Source organism: Manis pentadactyla, chromosome 6, assembly GCF_030020395.1.
Source record: "Manis pentadactyla isolate mManPen7 chromosome 6, mManPen7.hap1, whole genome shotgun sequence".
In the NCBI taxonomy this organism is placed as follows: Eukaryota; Metazoa; Chordata; class Mammalia; order Pholidota; family Manidae; genus Manis; species Manis pentadactyla.
Genome location: NC_080024.1, coordinates 107,225,249 through 107,246,018, shown reverse-complemented (window position 1 = coordinate 107,246,018; position 20,770 = coordinate 107,225,249). Strand labels below are relative to the sequence as shown.

The 20,770-nt window shown below is 46.3% G+C and overlaps 2 protein-coding genes across 3 annotated transcripts in view; both read left to right on the top strand.

The window, feature by feature from the left end:
* IMPA2 (inositol monophosphatase 2) overlaps positions 1 to 9,472 on the top strand; it is a 104,777-nt gene extending 95,305 nt beyond the window's left edge. Inside the window, exon 8 of one of the 2 annotated variants that reach the window (XM_057504032.1) lies at positions 9,393 to 9,472. In XM_057504032.1, the coding sequence (XP_057360015.1) occupies positions 9,393 to 9,457 (65 nt within the window). In that variant the 3' untranslated portion in view covers positions 9,458 to 9,472. Of the gene's footprint in view, positions 1 to 5,940; positions 6,316 to 9,392 lie in introns of those variants that run through there. The other variant, XM_036932711.2, reaches the window with a different exon arrangement.
* A 144-nt stretch (positions 9,473 to 9,616) lies between these two features.
* Positions 9,617 to 20,770, top strand: part of CIDEA (cell death inducing DFFA like effector a) — a 29,758-nt gene continuing 18,604 nt past the window's right edge. Inside the window, exons 1-3 of the mRNA XM_036932712.2 lie at positions 9,617 to 9,747; positions 17,248 to 17,392; positions 18,221 to 18,367. Coding sequence (XP_036788607.1) covers positions 9,710 to 9,747; positions 17,248 to 17,392; positions 18,221 to 18,367 — 330 coding nt within the window. The 5' untranslated portion in view covers positions 9,617 to 9,709. The remainder of the gene's footprint in view (positions 9,748 to 17,247; positions 17,393 to 18,220; positions 18,368 to 20,770) is intronic.

The window sequence follows — 20,770 nt, the reverse complement described above, 5'->3', positions numbered from 1 at the left end:
AGTTCTACACAATGATATAAAGGGCATATAAAAGTGTAGGCAAAGGGTCTGTTTGTGTCTATACAGAGGATCAAAGCCTAATTTGGCTACCCCGAAAATGAACTAAGATACGATATGAAAAAGAACTTCCAACATCAGCACTCTCGGGAAGACTCATGACAGAAGATGATCAGCAAAAAAAAAAAAAAAAACCCCAACAAAGATCCACGCACTGCCACAGGTGTAGATGCACTCATCCCACCAGTTCCTGGACTTGCCATGGGAAGGATGAAGGAGATATCTAAGCTGGCCTGTGCATACAGTAAAACAACAAATTTGACTGGATCTATACTGTTGGAACTCAACCAAGAATTAGGAGAAGTGCAAATTGTAGCACTCCAAAATCTTACAACCACAGACTATTTACTGTTAAAAGAACATATGGGATGTGAACAGTCCCCAGGAATGGGTTGTTCTAATTTATCTGAATTCTCTCAGACTGTTCAAGTTCAGTTGGACAATATCCACCATATCATAGATAAGTTTTCACAAATGTCTAAGGTGCCTAACTCGTTTTCTTGGTTTCACTGGAGATGGCTGGTAATTACAGGTATGCTTTGGTTATGTAACTATATTCCTATTATGTTAATGTGTGTGCACAATTTAATTAGTAGTTTAAAACCTATCCATGCTGAAGTTACTCTACAAGAAGATATGTCAAAGAAATAATCAATCTTCCCAGGTTTTCTTCTGCCTGCTACTTCTATAACTTTTCTTCTTCCTACCTAATCACAACCTTTAAATAGAACTCATGCCACATGTCGAATTTACCGAGTATCATAATTCTTCCAAGTGGTAAAGACACCTCAAGACAAATGCTGGGCATAGAAGCCACAGGGCATAAATATGCAAAGAAGTAAAAAGCTAACCTTTTCAAAGAATATTGCTTCTCTCTCACTTACCAACTTAACATTTCCCTGTATGGCCCCAGAAGATGACTGGTTAGCCAGAGACGGGTAAGATTCCTCAAGGGAGGAACAACCTAAGACAGGCACAGTCGCAGGGGGGCCATCTGGTGAGAAAATGGGGAGCAGCAGAGGTGAGGCTTAGAACCTCCCCCCTCATGTTCTGAGATAAATCTTCTGCATACGTGGATGTTTTATTGCCCTTGTCTAGCTTGGATTAACACATAGTCTACAGGCACACACCTGATCATCTACATTTGCTCTCTTACAACACTAAACTCTGTTTTCTACCTTTATCTCGTATCTACCTACCACTTCAGCATTTTATTAAAAATAATAATAATAAAGAGAGAAATGTGGTATCCACATATAAATCAAGTTTAAAAATCAAATGAATATTCATATTTGAACTGACTGTTTATAGTTCATAATGCATGAACAAAACCGAAAGCTTCTGTGATGACTGCCCTTGTACTGTTCACCATGTAACTTATTCACTATGTAAGAATTTGTACTCCATGTAAGAACTTGTTCGTTATGCATCAGAAGATTGGAGACTGATGAGAATTAGGCTTGGGGTGGATTAATGATTGTGCATTGAGTATTGACCCCCCTATACAGAAATTTATTGTTGTTAACAACTATTTGATCAATAAATATGAGAGATGCCCTCACAAAATATATATATATATATATATATATATATATAAACAGACTTCCAATTGTAAAATAAATAAGTAACCGGGATGTAATGTATTGCATAAGGAATATAGTCAAAATATTGTAACAACTTGGTATGGTGATAGCTGGTACCTAGAATTATCATGTATATAAATGTTGAATCACTGTGTTGTACACCTGAAACTAATGTAATGTAATACTGTGTGTCAACTACCCTTCAATAAAAGAAAAAAAAAAATCAAACAAATATTCATATTTGACCTGATTGTTTATAGTTCATAATGCATGATCAAAACCAAAAGTTTCTGTGATGGCTGCCCTTCCACTGTTCACCATGTAAGAACTTATTCACTATGTAAGAATTTGTTCACCATGTAAGAACTTGTTTGTTATGCTTCAGAAGATTGGAGACTGATGAGAATTAGGCTTGGGGTGGATTAATGATTGTGCATTGAGTCCCCTATACAGAATTTTATTGTTGTTAACAACCATTTGATCAATAAATATGAGAGATGCCCTCTCAAAAAAAAAAAAGATAGGTGATCCAGTTATGGTTTTAACTTATATTCCTTTGATCGTTAGTGAGCTTGGACATTTTCTCAAGCATATTTATCACAGGTTAAGGGCTCCATCCTACAAGACTGCCCTCCACCCCCCACTCCAGATGCCAGTCACAAGCCTGTGGTTCTGACCAACTGGCTAGAGATTGGAGGTTCCCATAACCTCCCCCTTGGATTCAACTAATTTGCTAGAGCAGCTCACAGAGCTCAGGAAAAAATGTACATTTACCATTTTAATAAAGGTTACCATAAAGGATACAAGTTAACAGCCAGATGAAGACATAGGACAAGGTCCCAAAAATATGAGCTCTATCTTTGTGGAGCTTGGGGCCTGGCTCAGTGGCACATGTAGGTGTTCTCATTCCCCAAGCACAGAAGCTCTCAACTGAGAAGCAGGACCCAACAGAGAGAAGAGCAATAAGTCCTTCTCGTGGATTTTGTGAGGGCATCATGCATAGCCAAGATTGACTAAATTTTGGCCATTGGCTGATTCAACCTCCAGGCCCACCCTTGGGTGGGAGTCCATGTGGGTAAAATTGTAACATTTCCAGAATATCTCACCTGGCTTTAGTGCAATTGCATATCCTCAGGGGTGGGGAGAAGTTCATCTCCATATCAATGGGTAATTACCTGGGCAACCCAGGGCATGCCTGAACCTGAGAGGTTAAGGGGAAGGGGGCTGGCTAGCTTGCTTGCTGGCTTCTTCCAGAGCAGAGAAAGACAGCCTGGGACTGCAGTTTGTGAGCAATAAAAGGATTTTAAACTTTATTTCTCCCTTTGACTGATTTCGGTTTTTAGAGGTATTTTGCCCTGAGATTCCCTCTCCCCGGACTTACACCCTGTGCAGTTGGCAGGGTGCCTCTGAACCTGAAGTCTCTCATAATGGGTGTAACCTTTGGGAGGGCTGCTCCTGTGAATGGTGGGGAGGCCCCAGTGGATGCAGCAGAAGAGGGTGCCGCTTCACCTTATTATCCCCCCAGCTGTGGGGCTTTCAACTTGGGAACCCCTAGTGGGGAATTGGTCTAGGGTAAAGTACCTCCTTGAGAGGTGGGGCCTTCCCCAGAACTGGGGAAGGGTGGAAACACCAGAAGCTACAGAATTAGCCCTCCATGAGTTGGAAGACTGCTTGGAGATCTTAGGGGGCTGTGTAGTGGCTGACATCATAGGGTCTCTTTTCATCCAGATAGTGGAAAATGTTATACAGGAGAAAGAATTATCGAGGGACTCAGGCAAGAGAGAGACACACTTCAGCATCGCTTGGAGGAGCTGGGTGATAACCTATGGGTTGCTGTTAAAGAAGAGAGACAGTTACTGAAAGGCAGGTCACACTCCTAGAAGACTCCTTAGCAGCGGCAAGCGGGGAGACGGCAGGAAAAGCTGAGTTGCCAGAGACCGTGGGTGAGGGGGAAGAAAGAATAGTGCCTTCAGCCTCGGAAATGGTGGATGGAGGAGGAGATGTTGGTGGAGGAGCCTGAGGGAGAAGAGGAGGAGGTGGGGCCATTGGCAGATCTGCCACCCAGGCCACCACAGCCGGTACCAGCCGCCATCAGATAGTTTGTCCTAATCAGGGTGATTTACCATATTTTCCCAGTAGTTGGAAAACATATGCAGAGCTCCAGCAGGTACTGTGGGAATTGGGTATGAAAAACATCCTCTATAATATGGACCCCCAGGGCCCTGGTGAGGAGGTGTTCACTATAGGAATGAGAAACCTGGTGCTGCATACAGCTCCCACATCTCTCTTTGGGTCCCAGTGAATACTCTTGCCTCCCACATAGGGCTACCCACAAGTGAGGCTACTTGTACTTTGGCAGATCTGGAGGAGGTTGAAACGATAAGGGCATCAAGGGAAGTATGGGCCACGACTGAAAGGAGAAGTGCGAAAGGTCCTGTGAAGGTCTCAAGGACCCAGATGTGGGTTGATTTGATAAAGGCCGGGGTAGTGAAAGAAAAACTCAATGGGCAGCACAATAGAATTTTGTTAGAACTGTGGCACCAATTAAAGCCAGAGCAGCAGTTCCAGCCACTGAGTTCCAGGACACGGAAACCAGCATCAAGGCCTCATGCCCGGCCTGTATCCCTGCAAAATTTCATGGGAGACAGTACTCAGGATTCTCCTGAGCCCTCACCCCACAGGAGGATGATCGGGCAGATCGACTGAAGAGGGGGTCAAAGTCCCCACCTTGGGGGTCATGGTGGGGACCAGAGGCCACATGTAGAATTAGTAATTCATTGGTCCCCTGTAAATGTACAAAGTGTCCTGGTGCTGGTGGACACTGGAGCTGAGTGTTCTCTGATTTATGGAAACCCTGAGCATTTTCCTGGGACACCTGTTGTAATAGATGGTTATGGGGTAAGGCAATTAGAGTGAAGAAAGCCCAGATCTCTTTGGAGATAGAGCATTTACCCCCAAAGGAGTATACCATGTACATTTCTACCATCCCTGAATATATTTTGGGGGTAGATAACCTGCAGGGCCTGTGGTTACAGATCACTGCAGGTGAGTTCAGACTGAGGGTACGTGTGGGAAAGGCAGTTCTGAGGGGACGTGCTAAGCACCCACCTGTAGCTCTGCCTGTACCTTGGTGGGTGATAAATATTAAGCAGTATAAGTTTCCTGGGGACACAAGGAAGTTGGAGAAACTCTACAGGAGTTGGAGAGAACTGGGGACACAAGGAAGTTGGAGAAACTCTACAGGAGTTGGAGAGGGTGGGCTTCATAAAGCCCACTCATAGTCCTTTATATTCCCCAGTGTGGCCAGTGAGAAAGCCAGGCGGCTCCTGGTGTATGACTGTGGACTACAAGGAATTGAATAAAGTCACACCCACTTTGCATGCTGCTGTCCCCTCCATAGAGACATTCTGGACACCCTCAGCTGTGAACTGGGAAGGTATCATTAGTAGTAGACCTTGCTAATGCTTTCTTCTCTATTGACATAGCACAGGAAAGCCAGGAACAGTTTACCTTCACGTGGGAAGGCCGGCAGTGGACATTCACTGTCCTTCTGCAGGGATACCTCCACAGTCCCGCCATCCATCATGGACTTGTAGCCCAGGACTTCACCACATGGAGGAAACCACAAAGAGTGTGGTTGTATCACTACATTGATGATATTATGCTCACATCTGATTCTCTTTCAGATTTATAAGGGGCAGTTCCTAGACTGTTGCAACATCTACAGGAAAAAGGATGCGCTGTGAACAGCAACAAGGTTCAGGGACCTGGTTTGTCTGTGAAATTCTTGGGGGTCGTCTGGTCAGGTAAAACTAAAGTTGTACCTGAAGCAGTCATAGACAAGGTCCAGGCTTTCCCCACCTCAACCACTGTGGCAGTATTACAAGAGTTTTTGGTCTATGGGAGAGTGTTTATCCCACACTTGGCACAAATTCTGAAGCCCTTATACCAGTTGGTACAAAAGGGCATCAGGTGGGACTGGGATGAGACATGTGCAGCTGCTTTTAGTGCCAAGTGGGTAGTCAAGGCCATACAGGCGTTGAATGTAATGGGCTCATCAAGGCCCTGTGAGCTAGATGTTCATGTAGCCAAAGATGGTTATGGATGGGGTCTTTGGCAGCACTTGAACAGACATGCGAACCTATTGGATTCTGGTCACAACTATGGAAAGGAGCAGAGGTCCAGTACACCTTGACAGAGAAGCAACTGGCTGCTGTGTACCATGCCTTGCTGGCTACAGAGCCCATTGCCAGAACAGCTCTGACCAAGGTAATAACCATGTTATTGCATCCCATCGCAGGTTGGATGTGAGAGTGGACCCGAACCACAGAGTGGCATGGCACAGATGCCTACAATGGCCAAATGGGGCACATATTTACAGCAGCACAGCGGCTTCTCTACTAGCCCCTTAAGTGGAGAATTTCAGTGCTTATTGGGGCCAGTGACCTATACCAGTGAAAAGCAGGAAGAACTTGCTTTTCAGTCCTTGGTAGCCAAGACTCCTTATCAGGAGGGAAAAGTCCCTATACCTGAAGATGCTTGGTACTCAGATGGCTCCAGTTATGGGCAGCCCCTGAAGTGGAGAGCTGTGGCTTTCCATCGTAAGACAGACAATATGGATGGAGGATGGAGAGGGAAAGAGCAGTCAATGGGCTGAGTTGTGGGCAGTATGACTCATGATCACCCAGGAGCCTTCACCATACTTGTCCGCACTGACAGCTGGGCTGTCTATCGGGGCTTGACCCTGTGGCTACGGACATGGTATCATGCCAACTGGATAGCTGGTCACTGACCCCTTTGGGGGAAGAGCTGTGGCAAGACCTATGGGCCTCTAGTCAGACTAAGACTTACTGTATATCATGTGCCTTTGGCATCCCCAGGGAATGATGAAGCAGACACATTGGCCCAGGTGCCCTGGCTAGAAGGAAAGCCTGCCTCTAATGTGGCCCAATGGCTGCCCCAGTGTTTGTTGCACGTGGGGCAAAAAGCAATGTGGGCTGTAGCCTGGGGAGGGGCTTGCCATTGACCTTTGAAGAAGTCAGCAAGGCCCGGAAGGGGTGCCTTGTTAACTCTAAGAGGGACTTACACTGAGTCCCACAGCAACATGGGACAATAGTAAGGGGGCCAGTACTCCATGTCAGGTAGCAAATAGATTAAATTGTGACTCTGCCCATATCAGAAGGATATCGGTATGCCGTGACATGTGTGGACACAGCTATTGGACTATTGTTTGGTTTTCCTGCATGTTGTGCAGATCAGCAAACTACCAAGAGGGGCCTGGAGCGTCTCTTTGCAGCCTATGGCCGCCCACAGGTGATTGAAAGTGATCAGGCACCCACTTCACTGGACATGTGTTACAAGAATGGGTGCAGCAATTAGGAATCAAGTGGAAATTTCATGCACAATATAATTCTACTGGTCAGGCATGATAGAGAGGCACAACAGTTTGTTGAAATCTGGCCTGAAGTCGGACATCAATAGTCTACAGTGTTGGTCAGTTTGCCTATGGACAGTGCTGTGGCGTTTGAATGAGAAGCCACGTAAAGGAGCTCTGAGCCCTGTGGATATGCTCACACACCTTGCTGCCTCTCCTATACAATTATATGTCCAAACCAAAGAAGAGCTATTGAAGCCAGGATATGACCAGCAGAGCAACATCCTGCTGCCAGCCCCTACTGCACTGAGCCCTGGAGACACTGTTGAGTGGACCTGGCTCTGGACATTCTGACACCAACCAGCAATGACTGACCCTTCTGGCACCTTGGTGGAAAGGCCTGGAAGCTGGCCTTGTGTGTATTCCTGGAGTAACAGCAGAATGGCCCCCAAAGGTCACGGTAGTGTACCCAAAATGTCCAGGTGGTAAGAGCATCTTGTGGGGAAGTTTTGTTTTATGATTATGGACAGTGCATGTACCTCCTGTAGCCCTATATATTGACCATGTCTAACTCCCACAGGGAGAGGGGTAAAAGTCAGGTATACTAGACCAGGACGAGATCCCATTCCTGCCACTGTCCTACCACAGGACCACTCTCTTGCATGTATCCTACCTGATGGAGAAGATTTGCCTATGCTGGTGTCATTAAAACATGTATCTTATTGCCCTGAAGGTTATTTTCTCCTACAGTCCTTGTGGCCTGAATGTGCCCCCTGGCTGTAGCTGCAGCATGATGAATGCTCTGTACCCTTAGCTACAGCCTGCCTATGGAATGCATGGGACTTTGAACCTAGCTGAATCCTCCAGTTTGAGGATTGTCGTAATTTTATTGCTGTTGCTATTGTTATGTGATTAGTCTGGTCACAATGCTCCAGTTTTCTCACCCAGGGACCATGTGGAAGAAGGGGAACGAGTAGATTGTAAGGCGAGATTTTTGGAGGGGTGTCTATGGGTAAAATTGTAACATTTCCAGAGTATCTGGCTTGGCTTTAGTGTATCTGCATATCCTCAGGGGTGGAGAGAAGTTGATCTCCATTTCAATGGGTAATTACCTGGGCAACCGAGGGCGTGCCTAACCTGAGAGGTCAAGGGGAAGGGGGCTGGGTAGTTGCTTGCTGGCTTCTTCCTGAGCAGAGGAGAAAGACGGCTCAGGACTGCAGTTTGTGCACAATAAATGGGTTTTAAACTTTATTTCTCCCTTTGACTGATTTGGTTTTTAGAGGTATTTTGCCCCAGAATTTCCTCTCCCCAGACTTACAGTCCAAAAGTCTCTCATTAACATGGCAAAACACCCATTTCACCTTTAAGACTACAGTGTTTTCAGGAACTGTGGATGAAGACCAAATATACCTAAGAAATACATATTTGGTCATTCTTATGACTCATTATATCACAGGGGACACAAACATGCAGGAAACACCCCCTCTGTGCCCCGGGGCTGGAGAGTTCGCAGCAGGCCCTGGCAGTGAGGAAACTGGAAGGAGATTGCTTTTGGCTTCAACACTCTTGCAAGTCAAATGAGGCTTGCAGACACCAGTGACCCTCCAGGGGAAGCAGCTGTGCTTGTTTCAGTGAGCTAAACTGAGGAGTGCAGGCAGAAGGGGCCACTGATCAGGTCAGTGTGCCCAAACCAAGTTGAGTCAGGAGAAGGGAGGCACAGGTCAAGCTACAACTCTTTCAAAACATCGGTCCCTGCAGGGCAGGCAGCAGTTACTCACTTCCAGAACCAATCACTTTACTACTGCTGGAGAGTATTGAACTAGCAAATCTCTTTCTGGGAAAGTTTACGCGTTTTAAAAGGTTGGCATTATGGGGCTGTTCTACTAAACCTATACTCAAGAGGTTTCTGCTTCGATTTTGTAATTAAGGGCATATGGAATCTCTGACTAGCTTCGCGCTCTTTTGAGGTCTGAAACATCCTGAATTGCATCACCCGATAAAGACATCAATGCATGCAGGACGTGGATAGAATCCCTCAGCCCTGGCTCGGTTTTTCTCTGCTTTCTTTACTCTGACCTAGCCCTTTACGTGTAGCTAAAAGATTGTTAACGACGTCCAACATTTCTGTTGCCCCTCCATTCTAATTGCCCTTCTTACTGCCCCCAAATGTCCATGGTACAGCCGTGAAGCCACCTGACGGGAATGAGGCCAGGCCCCATCGAGGATCCGGAGGGCTGCGTGTCCGGGACAAAGAGCTCACCTGGAGAGGCAGACCCGCGACAGGGGCTACAGCCCCAGCAGTAACTTCTGCACACGTCCTGAGCCCCACCCTCCCGCCGTGGCCTGGGTTTAAAACAAACACATTCACCTTTCTACAGCCAGCCGAGGCCCTGTTGCCGGCGTTGGTGGTGTCGCCGATGGCCCCGACCCCAAGAACGCGTAAGACAAACAGGCTGACAAGCGACCATGAGGGGCCCACAGGGTAGCCGGGGTTCCCGGGTCGTCGGAACCGCGCTCGACCGGGCGTGGGACCGACGCGCTCCCAAAACGCTACGCCAAGGCCTTCCGCTGCCGCAAGCAGTCGCCAAGTTCCTCGCCCCGCGCGGGGCTGGCCGCGGCGGGCGGGGCGGGGCGGGCGGCGGCGCTTAAAGAAGCGGGGCGGGCGGGCAGCGGCGCGCTGCTGCGGGACTGCGGGATGGAGACGGCCCGCGACTACGCCGAGGCGCTTCTCAGGCGAGTCCACGCCCGCCGCCGCGGGGGCGCCCCACGACCCCTCCGCCCCTCGTGCCCCTCTGCCCCGCGTCCCCCTGCGCCCCGCAATCCCCCTGCGCCCCGCGTCCCCTTGCGCCCCGCGACCCCCTCGGCCCCTTGGCCCCCGCTCCTCCGTCCCCCTGCGCCCCGCGACCCCTGCACCCTGCGCGTTCTGAGGCCCCGGTCCCAGCCTCCCTTGTGCTGCCCACGGCGGCGGCCCCTCGCGGGTGGAGAGCCCGAATCCGCCGCGTCTCCGCCCGCTCCAGCTGGCCGTTAGTGCCCGGTGTGGCGCTCCCGAGGTGCTCGGGTGTCCGCGGAACCGGTGACAGTGGCCGAATTCCTGGCCGCTGCTGCTGTCGCCGGTGCAGACAAGGGCCCTGTCCCGAGAACCAGGGCGACGCCTCCACAGTGCGCGGGGATAGGGCTTGTAGGGGACCCCGGGACAACGACTGGAGCTAGGGCGAGTGGAGGGGCACTGGTGGGGGTGCTCGGCGGCCGAAGGCGGCTCGGGCTCGCGGCTCAGAGAGGGCGGGGCTCTGGTCTCCAAGGGCAGGTGGGCTGAGCCAGGGGCGCTCGTAGGCCCTGCTCGCTCGCTCAACCCACCCAGGATGCTAAGGTGGTGTTTGGGGGAAGCGCTCCCCCTTCGCCGTCTCTGAAGGCACCGCCGCTGCCCAGGGAGAGACCAGGGGCCCGCCCTCTGCTTGGTTGGCCTCAGCGCTGCTTCCTCCCCTTCACCCCCTGCTTCGTTTCAGCTTCCCATCTTAACATACCAAAACCAATCTTTGTTGGTAAAACCCTAAAAACATTGCATGTAAGTAACTTTAGAGTGCAGACTTAATTAAGGAAGCGATCGTGTATCTTGAAGATCTTTCAAAGTACTCCGAAAAGGATGGCGAAGCCCTGGAATACTTTAAAATTCAGGTTTTCAGAGGTGATGGACACCCTATGTACCCAGGGGCAGAGGCACAGGTGAGGTGAAGGGGGCTGGGATGTCACTTTAGGAAATGTGTTAACTACAAGCATCTGAACTTGGGTGCCTAAAGGGGCTGCGTGCAATATTCAAGCTTAGAAAAATAGCTGCCAAAATGTGAAGGTGGTCTGCCTGGAGCCCTGGCTTTCTCTTTAACAACAAAGGGCAAACGAAAGAGTGGAATGGGGGCTTGGGGGTGGGGGCAGGCCCGGGGGAAGGTGAGGAACAGCAGACTTGTTTAAGGCAGCTTCACCAGCGCCTTTGGCATAAAAGCAAGGCCCCTGGCTTCTTTCCTGTCTTTCCTCTTGTCATCCCAGCTCCACCCACCCACCCGACAATTCCACTGCAGGCAGGATAACTACTGTTGACGGTTCAGAGTGCATCTCCCAGACTCTTCCCCCATGATTATACAAACACACCCATCCCCCAAGTTCTTCCCAGACCGAACAGTTGGTGGACTGAGTTTTAAGGACTGGTAAGAGGGCACTCAATTTCTCAGTGGCGTTGCCTGGAGCAGAAGGAGGCAGCCACGGCCCACCACGCCCTCACACCTGACGGGACAGCAGTATATCCAAATCCAGACGGTGTGTGGGCGGTTTCCACCGTGTCAAGCATGCGTGGAAGTGATTTGCTTGTGAAATGCTGGCAAATCAAAACAGGGAAATACCTAATCTCCTAACACTTTCGAGTTTGGCAAGCTCTAGGAGCGAGGAACTATTTGTTAGGGACCTATTGTTACTACAGTTCTCTGAAGATCTACCTGCTTCCTACCTGAGGGGCTATAATTTTTTGGAATCTACCTCTTTCCGAGAAACTATTTGTTAGGGACAGATTGTTACTACAGTACTTTGAAGATCTACCTGCCTCCTACTTGAGCTGCTATAATTCTTTGGAATCTACCTGCTTCCAAACTAAACTGGAAGAAAACAATCTGTAATACTTGTTGAAAAGAAAACACTTTTCTTCCCCTGCCTCTTTAAACTCATGTCCAGGCTGAAGATGCATGTGAGCAACCCACAGGGTGACTACAGTGTTTCTTAATTACAGTCATGCTAGACTTCTGTCTCCTCAGCGTTCCTTAATTTAAACTAGCTGCTAGAGTACGACCTAACTCTGCCTTTTATCAATGAATAACTGCATTTTGCCAAGGAAGTAACTTAATGTACATATGATTTTTAAACATCAAGTGCGTTAAGCAGTTACAAACTCTTAACCAATCATTAGTTAATTGTCTATAGGCACTAAAGGTCTTATCATAACAAAAGCAGCCTGAGGCCTCGTAGCTCCTCCAACATCATGGAGGATGTCCACATGGGGTGTGTAGGCAAACAACGCTCTGTGTGTCCTGCCAATGGTAACATTCATGCCAACCCAGCAGTCATTACAATGCTCTGCTTTGTGCAAAACAGCGACTTTTCTTCCAATTTAGTACATCTTTCCTTTCCTTGAACAAGAAACTCTAGTTTTGTATAGCTGCCACTTCAGTACAAATAGTACCCCAGTCTTATTCATGATATAAGCAAGGAATTGAGTGTTCTACCAGTAAATCTCCCGGATTACTGATGCTTACTCCTTTGTTGAGTCTAAACTCTTATTTTAATATTTCAAATCGTTTAGAACTTCATGGTCATGTTTGAATACTCTTACTACTTAAAGCATTTTGATAGGCTGATCAATGCACAGAGGTGCGCTGGCCACATTCCCTGTGGGGCTGAGTGTCTCAAGGTGTGTTGTCCTTAATGGGGTGTGGGGAGCCGCTGGGAGAGCTGGAAGCGTCGCCGAGGTCGACCCTCCTCCTTCACCTGCTGCCCTTGGGTTAGACCCTCCCTCCCTTACACTGTCCGTGTATCTCTGGACATCTACCCAGGCCTGACAAATACTTCTCGAGTCCTGTCTTATTTCTGTGTTTCCCCCACTTGACATCACTGCCTTTTGTAACATTCCTGTTGTCACTCTTGGCTTTGGTGAAAATGCTGGGCTAACTTATGTGCAACTCATTTCTGCACTTTGTGACTCCCACACAGGTTCCTTCTTTCCAGCTGATAAAATGCAGATTCCCTCAGTCATTGACTCTGAATATTTGATTGGCAATCTTACATGGGTTTATAGAGCCATGTCAGTCCTGCTGACACCAACATGTCTCTGTTTGACAGAGATGTTGTTCCTGGGCCTGCCTTTTGCCTCCAGCACTTTCAGAATAAACACCAGCCATAGGTTGGCATATGAAAATACTTTATGACCTGTGGGAGTAGCTTTGTTTTCCTGGAGTAAAGTTCAAGTCCACTGTCAAGTCTGTAGCTGGTTGCTTTATTTTACAGTTGCGTAAGTTAAGACTCCTTGGTTCCTTCAGGGAAAAATACAAGACTTCTCTGTATCCCTCATTTCTAGGCTATATGCCCTTTCATAGTTTTCAAGAATGTTCTATGAACTCTGACTTCTTTTATCTCCTGATTTCCCTGAAATAATCTGATTCCTTGAACAACCTGTTTCCTTGTTTTTTTTTTCCCTTCTAGTGACCTATTTTCCTTCCTACCTAGTAGGACTGTGTGCACTTCCCAGAGCTTAGAGGGTGAAGCAGCATTCTAAGGTTTCTCAGTGTTCCTGTTTCAACTTTGATGTATTAAAACATTGAGGGGAAAATAGCAACACATTTTAGCCACTGTGCTATTGCCAGTAACATAAGTTATCCTATTAAGAGGATCAGAGTGAGTTGAATTAATGTTCTGTGTTGTTCATTTAGCAAGCTAGTCACCCTGCTGCTGATTTAGCTGGAGCAGAGTTCTCACATAGTATGTTTTATATAGGTTCGGTGTATATCAAACCTCACTTTGCTCCTTTTATATTATCAATAGGATGGTCTTGGTTGCATATAATTTGGTACATCCTGTTGCTTGAAAAGAAAGGCAGAATTTCATTTTTATATTTTCAATGATTTTTTTTCATGTGCCCCACAAACCTCTTCTCCAACACTGACCCAGTTCTGGACTGGGAAGTGTAGCAGGTGAGGAGGGCAACAGGCCATGTATCGTTTTTGCTCAGGAATGCTATCTTGAGGGCAGAGAGAAGAGGTAGGACCAGAAATGACTGCCAGCACTTAACCTTGTCAGAAGGCAAAAGATGAGAGGTCTGTATAATCAAGCGTGCTGCATAACTGGAGCATCTGGGTCCAGTGAGGAGGCACAGAACCACAACTAACTGGGTCAAAGCTGTTTGTGCCCACAAGGTGTGCCATCAGCCACAAGCACCTGGACTTAGAGTCCAGCACATTGCTCTCCCATTTCTTTGATTATGTCCCAGCCTGGTCTTTACTCGGTGACTAGATTGTGTGCTGTGGCAAAGTACAAAATGTACAGACAGACCCTGGCCTGGGTGAGCATAGATTCTAGAAGGCCTTGTGGACAGTGGCAATGGCTTCCTGCTTTGTGGGGAGAGTCTCCTGCTGTTGGCAGCCCAGGGCTGCCCTGAGCCGTTGGAAGTGTCCCCCAGTAGAGCAGCTGCCCCTGTGCAGAGGCTAGGGCTGGACTCCAAGCCCTACTCTAGCACCGCTAACTCTGACTTCCTTCCTTCCCAGCCTGAGCTGGAAAATCCTTGTCTGTAATGCCTGTCTGCAGAGCTGTTAGCTGACACAGCAGTGTGTACTGTGGCTGGCACAGGGAGGCTGGAATCTCTCTTTCTCTCCTCAGGGGAACTTAGCAGTGAGTTGATGTTTCAGAGCTATGATTAGGTTGAGAACAAAGCCAGGTTCTAAATGGAAAGCGCAAAGTGGAAAACCCTCCATTCTGTCCACCGGATTGCCGCAGACGAGACCGCGAGTGGGCCTTCAGCCCAGCAGAGTGTGGACACCCGGCTCCCGCGTTGCGCAGCCAAGCGCTCGGGGTAGCGACTGTGATCAGGGCCGGAGCTCTGAGGCCACGTGCCGGGCCCGCCACAGCGCTGGCTCTGGCTCCGATTTACATGGGGGCGCCTCTCCCCACCCTCTTGGGGATTCCGCGCTGGGACTAGTGACCTAACACAACCCTCTTGCAGTTGCCTCACTAGAAACATTGCGCAGTGACTCTGCGGGCCCAGGGGAAGGGAGCCAAGGACGGGGACTGAGCCCACTCCTTCCATCCTTGCAGCCAGAGCGGCTCTTCCTCTGGGGCTCTGGCCTCACGTTTAGTGCTGGAGGTTTGCAGTTCAGAGAAATTATGTCCTTAATAGCTAGGTGACTTTGAGAAACCACTCTGAGCCTCAGTGCCCTCATCTGAGAAATGAGGTGATACTTTCCTTGTGAGGTTGTAATGATAATTAGTATGTTTAAATAGTTATGATGATAATTGGTTAATATGTTCAAACCAGTGCACATGACTGACTATAGCTGGTGCTTGGATGTGAGCAGTTAGGAGGCACTAATGTGATGCCAGCTGAAAAACTCCGAAAATTCTTGCTAACAAGCCAGGTCTGACTCCAGAATGCCACTTTGTTGGTGAGGCATAGGGATGAGACACAGTTGCTCACTACTGTCGAAACCCTTCTGAAACTGGTTGACTGTGTTGGTAGCGTGAATGTAACCTGATAATTTTTGAGAGCTGGTTCATTACTATCCTGTAGGTTTTTCATATAGCAAATTAGTTGGCAAGCACTGAATTTTCACTTATATCCATTTGTAGAGTTTCACGTTACACAATATACTATTTATAATTTAAATGCCTAGCACTAAGCTAGGCATTATGGGAGATACAACAAAGAAGACTTTGTCCTTAGGAAATTACAATCCAGTTGGGAAAATAAAGCCGGAATAAATAAATCACAATATGTGTGTGTGTACGTGTATGTGTCATAAACTGCTAAATCCTACGTGATAGGCATTCACACCCAACACAGATATTCCCTTAGAATTTTAGCCTTCATAGGGTTAATCCAGACAAACCATTTTAAGTGTCACAAAGCAGTGATGTTCTTATATTGTTATCTTCTACAAGGTCATCCTAAAAATACAGCCTTTATTTCACTGTCCTAAATGTCACTGTACAGTATTTGTCCAGTCAACAATCACTGGAATACCTGAAATAGGGGGGCGTTGTTCTAGTGGGAGGAGGGGCCAGCTACAGGCACTTGTCTCTTGGGCACTGTGGGGATTAAATGAGTTCATATGTCACTGACTACAATGCCCATACTCAGGAAGACCTGCCTGAAACATTGTTAATCTCTGTCTATATTCTTTGGAATCCTTCCTTTATGGACATATTCCTAACTGTAAAAAGCCCCCAGCCCTGGGTGAAAGCTCTTCACGCATTGCTAGACTGGTCTCCACAGAGACTGAACCACCCTCTAGCGCCACCAGCACGGCTGGCCCTCTCCCTTCCTGGAGTTATTCTTAAATAACTTCTATATGTTGGTTTAAAAGCATGTGATGGTAAGGCAGCGGCAGTTTCACATTTCTTTAATTGCTATCAAAAGCTTCATATGTTCATTAATATGCAAACTTCTCGTATTCTTTAGTCACTCAAAATGTGGCATGTAGACGACCTCTATGAGCCAAAGAACCAGTGGCTGGGTCAGAACCCAGCTCTGGCTCCTGGCTCTGGGGCAGCTCTCTGGCCTGATTTCTATCTTCTGTAAATTGAGAAAACTAGGGCTATATCTCAGGGTTTTTTGAGGATTCAGTGAGCTAATATCTATAAAGCAAAATGTATATGTGTTAAATAAAACTAGTAAAGCAGTAAGCTTCTTATTTATCCCTCATTTTATTATTGTTTACAGTTGCTAGGTAAGTAAAATTTTATAATCAAGGGTTATAGACTTTTTCCTCAGAAAATTAAGCCTTCATTTAATTTTACTATGGTTGTTTTCTTTTTCTGTGTCCTTTTTAAAGTGGAATTTTGGATTGATTCTTTGATAAACATGGAACTTATTCCAAAGCATCATGTAAACTATGACCCAAAGTTTTTTTCCTTCTTGTTATTCTAGCCACAGTTACTATAGTGTTCTGTCATCCCTTGTTTGTCTTAAGTTAAAATTTTTAATTGGTTTATTGCTATAGTGACCATTATCTGGCTTTTCAATTTCAGGCTTAGACTTACTATACAAATATGTAACTATTTGTGTGTGTGCCTGATTGTCTAAAAAACTCTGCTTAGGTACTTCATGGTCTCCAGGAATCTATTCTTTTTCTTTCTTTCTTTTTTTTTTCTTTTAGATTTTTTGAGCTCTAAAACCCATTCCTTTTTTGAATTTGATGTTCTTACCATTCCTCCTCAAATAGTTCCTGTAAGGAATTTGAACATTCTAGTAAAACAGGTATAATGATAGTTAGGTTTTTAATTTTATATATTACTTGTTTGTTCCTTGGTATTGGGAGATGTGTGTGTGTGGTGTATACATACACATATAATTTTTAATAAACCCCAACCTTTGAATTGTTTTAATTCAGATTCAAATATAAAAACTTTTATTACTACAAAACTCTCTTTAAATACTTTTTTAAAAAATAATGTCTGATGCATTTTTTTACTTTTTTCCTCCATTTCTAGGCCCCTGACATTTATGGGCTCACAGACTAAAAGAGTCCTACTCACTCCCCTCATGCACCCAGCTCGCCCTTTCCGGGTCTCCAGCCATGACAGAAGCAGCCGACGAGGAGTGATGGCGAGCAGCCTGAACGAGCTCCTCAGCAAGGTACTGTGAACCACAGCACCCCTCTGACCTGTCCACAGAAAACCCGCAGATTCACACAGGGCCGTGGCCGTGGGTACCAAGCCATTGCAAAGACAGAAATGACAGTGTCTCTCAGCCTCAGAGAGTCTGAAGGGACCCATTACTAAGTGGATTAATGGAGAATGGAAGACTAAAGGGAAACAGATTGCATCTCTGCACCACAGAAGGTTTAGCTACAGAAGCAAAACCCTTAAAGTAGTCATCGGTTGATAATGTAGCTTTATTTCTTTGACAAGGGAGAATATAAGGAAGCAACAAACTTAGGAAATCTGGTTTTGGTCATAAAGGCCAGGGAAGAGCAGTCCTTAATCCAACACAGTGTCCTAGATCACCAAATAAGGGACAAATAGACTCTCAGAGTCTCTGGAATTGGATTATAAAGGCACCCAGACAGAGACACCATGGAAATGAGAAATGAATATCCAACATAGAGACTCTGCAAGAAAAGAGATTCTCAAATATGCCACATGAGACCAAAGCTCTTTGAATACCACTTGTGCCAGATTATTCTTTTCATTTGTCAAAATAAGTAATTTTAGAAATGAAGTATTAATCAATATGATCACTTATATCATTGAAATCTCTGAAGGAGATAGATCCATTAAAAATCTTAACTTCTCATTTTCCCAGCAAAGATTGGGTCATAGATACCAATTAGGGTTTATTTTGACCATTAAAATTTTATCATGATCAGCCAACAGTGCTGAAACTCTAACTTGATCAATAACTTTGGGTGGTCAGAATGAATCTCTTGCCTCCTTCCATGTCTCTCATGTGTTGCCGATCTAGACCCTGGATGCCCTTGTTATCACCCACGGACTGATCACTTTGGTGCTGGAGGAAGACGGCACTGTGGTGGATTCAGAGGAGTTCTTTCAGACCTTAGCAGACAACACACATTTCATGATCCTGGAAAAAGGGCAGAAGTGGACGCGGGTAAGCAAAAACACTCATCCAAGCAGCTGCCGGGTAGACGTTTTCCCTACAAAAGTAATTCCCTACGTTGGTGTTGGCTTGCTCATTTTCAAACTATGTACTGTATTCACTTAGTAACTGATCCACTACTCTCAAAAGTGTTCTTAGAAGTATTTCTAGGAAACTTAGCATTTTTGTGAACCTGGGTTATATGATTTAAGCAAATTAATTCTGAAAGACAGGCTTTGGCCAGTGAATAGCTACAGATTGTGTTAAAGATGCAGATATGACCTGGTGACCATTCACTGTCTCTGCCCCTAGAAAGCCCACAAGCAGAGCCCGTGAAATCAGGTGTGTGGTGTGTGTGTGTTGTGTGTGTGTGTGTGTGTGTGTGTGTGTGTGTGTGTGAGAGAGAGAGAGAGAGAGAGAGAGAGAGAATTTAGTGATTTAGAAAAGTAAAAGGACAGAAGAACTAAGCTTCTATTTCTGGGAAACCATAGATTATGTATCTTGAAAAACCCTCCCACTATAAAACATCCAAAAACGTAAAGCAAAATATTAAAACATCTTTTTAGAAGCCCAACTGACCTGCAAGGAAGGGAGATCCTGAGAGGCCAAAATTTTTGTGGGGCAAGAAAGCAATGCTGAAGCTGGCATCTCACCTGTGGGCACCTCACCTGTGGGCATCCATGACTTCAGTGACTAAGAGCTTCAGTTTTGATGGATGCTGGGAGGACATGATAATTGGTTAATATGTTCAAACCAGTGCACATGGCTGGCTATAGCAGAAGACCTTGCCTTCACAAGGTCCTGGGCTGATACAAAGTGAGGGGCCAGGTTAGGCATGCCCACATAAAGTAGAGAATCTTAAAGGTCTCTCCTGAGAATCTGCACCCACAAGCTATGCTCATGAGGCTTTAGAGACTGCTAATTCCAAAAACACCCAAGCTGAGAGTTTAGTTTATAGAAACCCAGGGAGGAAGCATCAGTGGATTCTCTTTACTCAACTAGTCCCTCCCACCAGCCCCAGGAGTCTAGGGTTGGTAAGGGTTCCCAAGTAACTGGCACAAGCAAATAGGCTCAGAATGAGCATTGATCTGGATGTCAAAGAATTTCCATTCCACAAGTTCCAACAGATTGTGGGTTCACAATCAAAACACAGACTATAAGGACTTGTGGCACTATATTCAAGAGTAAGGAGAAATAACAAGCCAGGCCTGCAAAGACCTCTCATGTTGGGATCATTAGATATAGAATATGAAGTAAATATATTTAACATGTTCACAGAATATAAAAGATAATCAAAAGTACAAAGAGACAAGAGATAATTCAAAAGGAGGAGGAGACTTGACAGAATCAAATCAAATTTCTGGAAATGAAAAATTTAGCATAAAAGTCAACAGAGATAGGACTGAAGATCATAATAAAAGACCTGGGGGATGTGTCTAAAGAAGTTTCTGACCACACAACACAAAAAGGTAGAGGTGGAAACATGAAGGGTGTTGGAGACATGCCTGAGAAGCTCAACTATACATCTATTTGGCATCCTCAGAGTGTATTGCTGTTTTAAACAAGACACAATGCACAAACCATTTTTTAAATGATAAATTCACCTCCAATAAGAATTTTGTTCAGAGAGGATTAAAGATGGCTGTGTGAGAGGTGAGACAGAGGCTTCCTCCTAAAACTGCATATAATATGAAAATATAATTAATACAACTAATCCTGAAAGAGCAACAGGAAAGAGGACTGCACCAGACTGCATACACCTGGAGAAAAGAGCAGACTTCACAAAACAGGGAAACATACCAAAACTGTGGCCTGGCAGGACCCAAGCCCTTCCCCCACCCCAGCTCACCAGTGGGAGGAAGAGAAATGGAGTGGGGAAGGAATGGAGGCCTGGGACTGCTGAATACCTAACTCTGGAGATCTGCTCTGGGAGCACAAACCTACATTTCATGGTGCTTGCATGGTACTCTTGTGAGTAGGGGGTTGGAAAACTATGACAGGCAGAATTCCTGGAGAGACTGAGATTCCAGCTGCTTGTGGAAAGCAGGGATCCATATCTGGCTGCTCTGGGACAAAAGAAAAGCGGGCAGTCTGAGAGACTTCCTAACAAGGAAGCCCTTAGCAAGACGGCTGCTAAAGGGGCAAGGATTGCAGAGCTTACTGCTTAGGAGAAAGGACAGTTAGACAAAATTGTCTGGGTTCACTCTGCCCAGCAGGTTGGGAGCTTTCATGACCTTCTTGTGCTCCAGCTTGCTGGCTGGCTACACAGCTCCAAGGACTCCCTCTGTGATACACAGCCTACTGTGCCTTTCTCCCAGGCAGGCCCACCTGGCTCGCAAACCGGCAAACCCTACTCTGGCATTAGGCCCAGTCAGAGGGAAGATCTGTCTACACCAACTACAAATGCAAAGCATA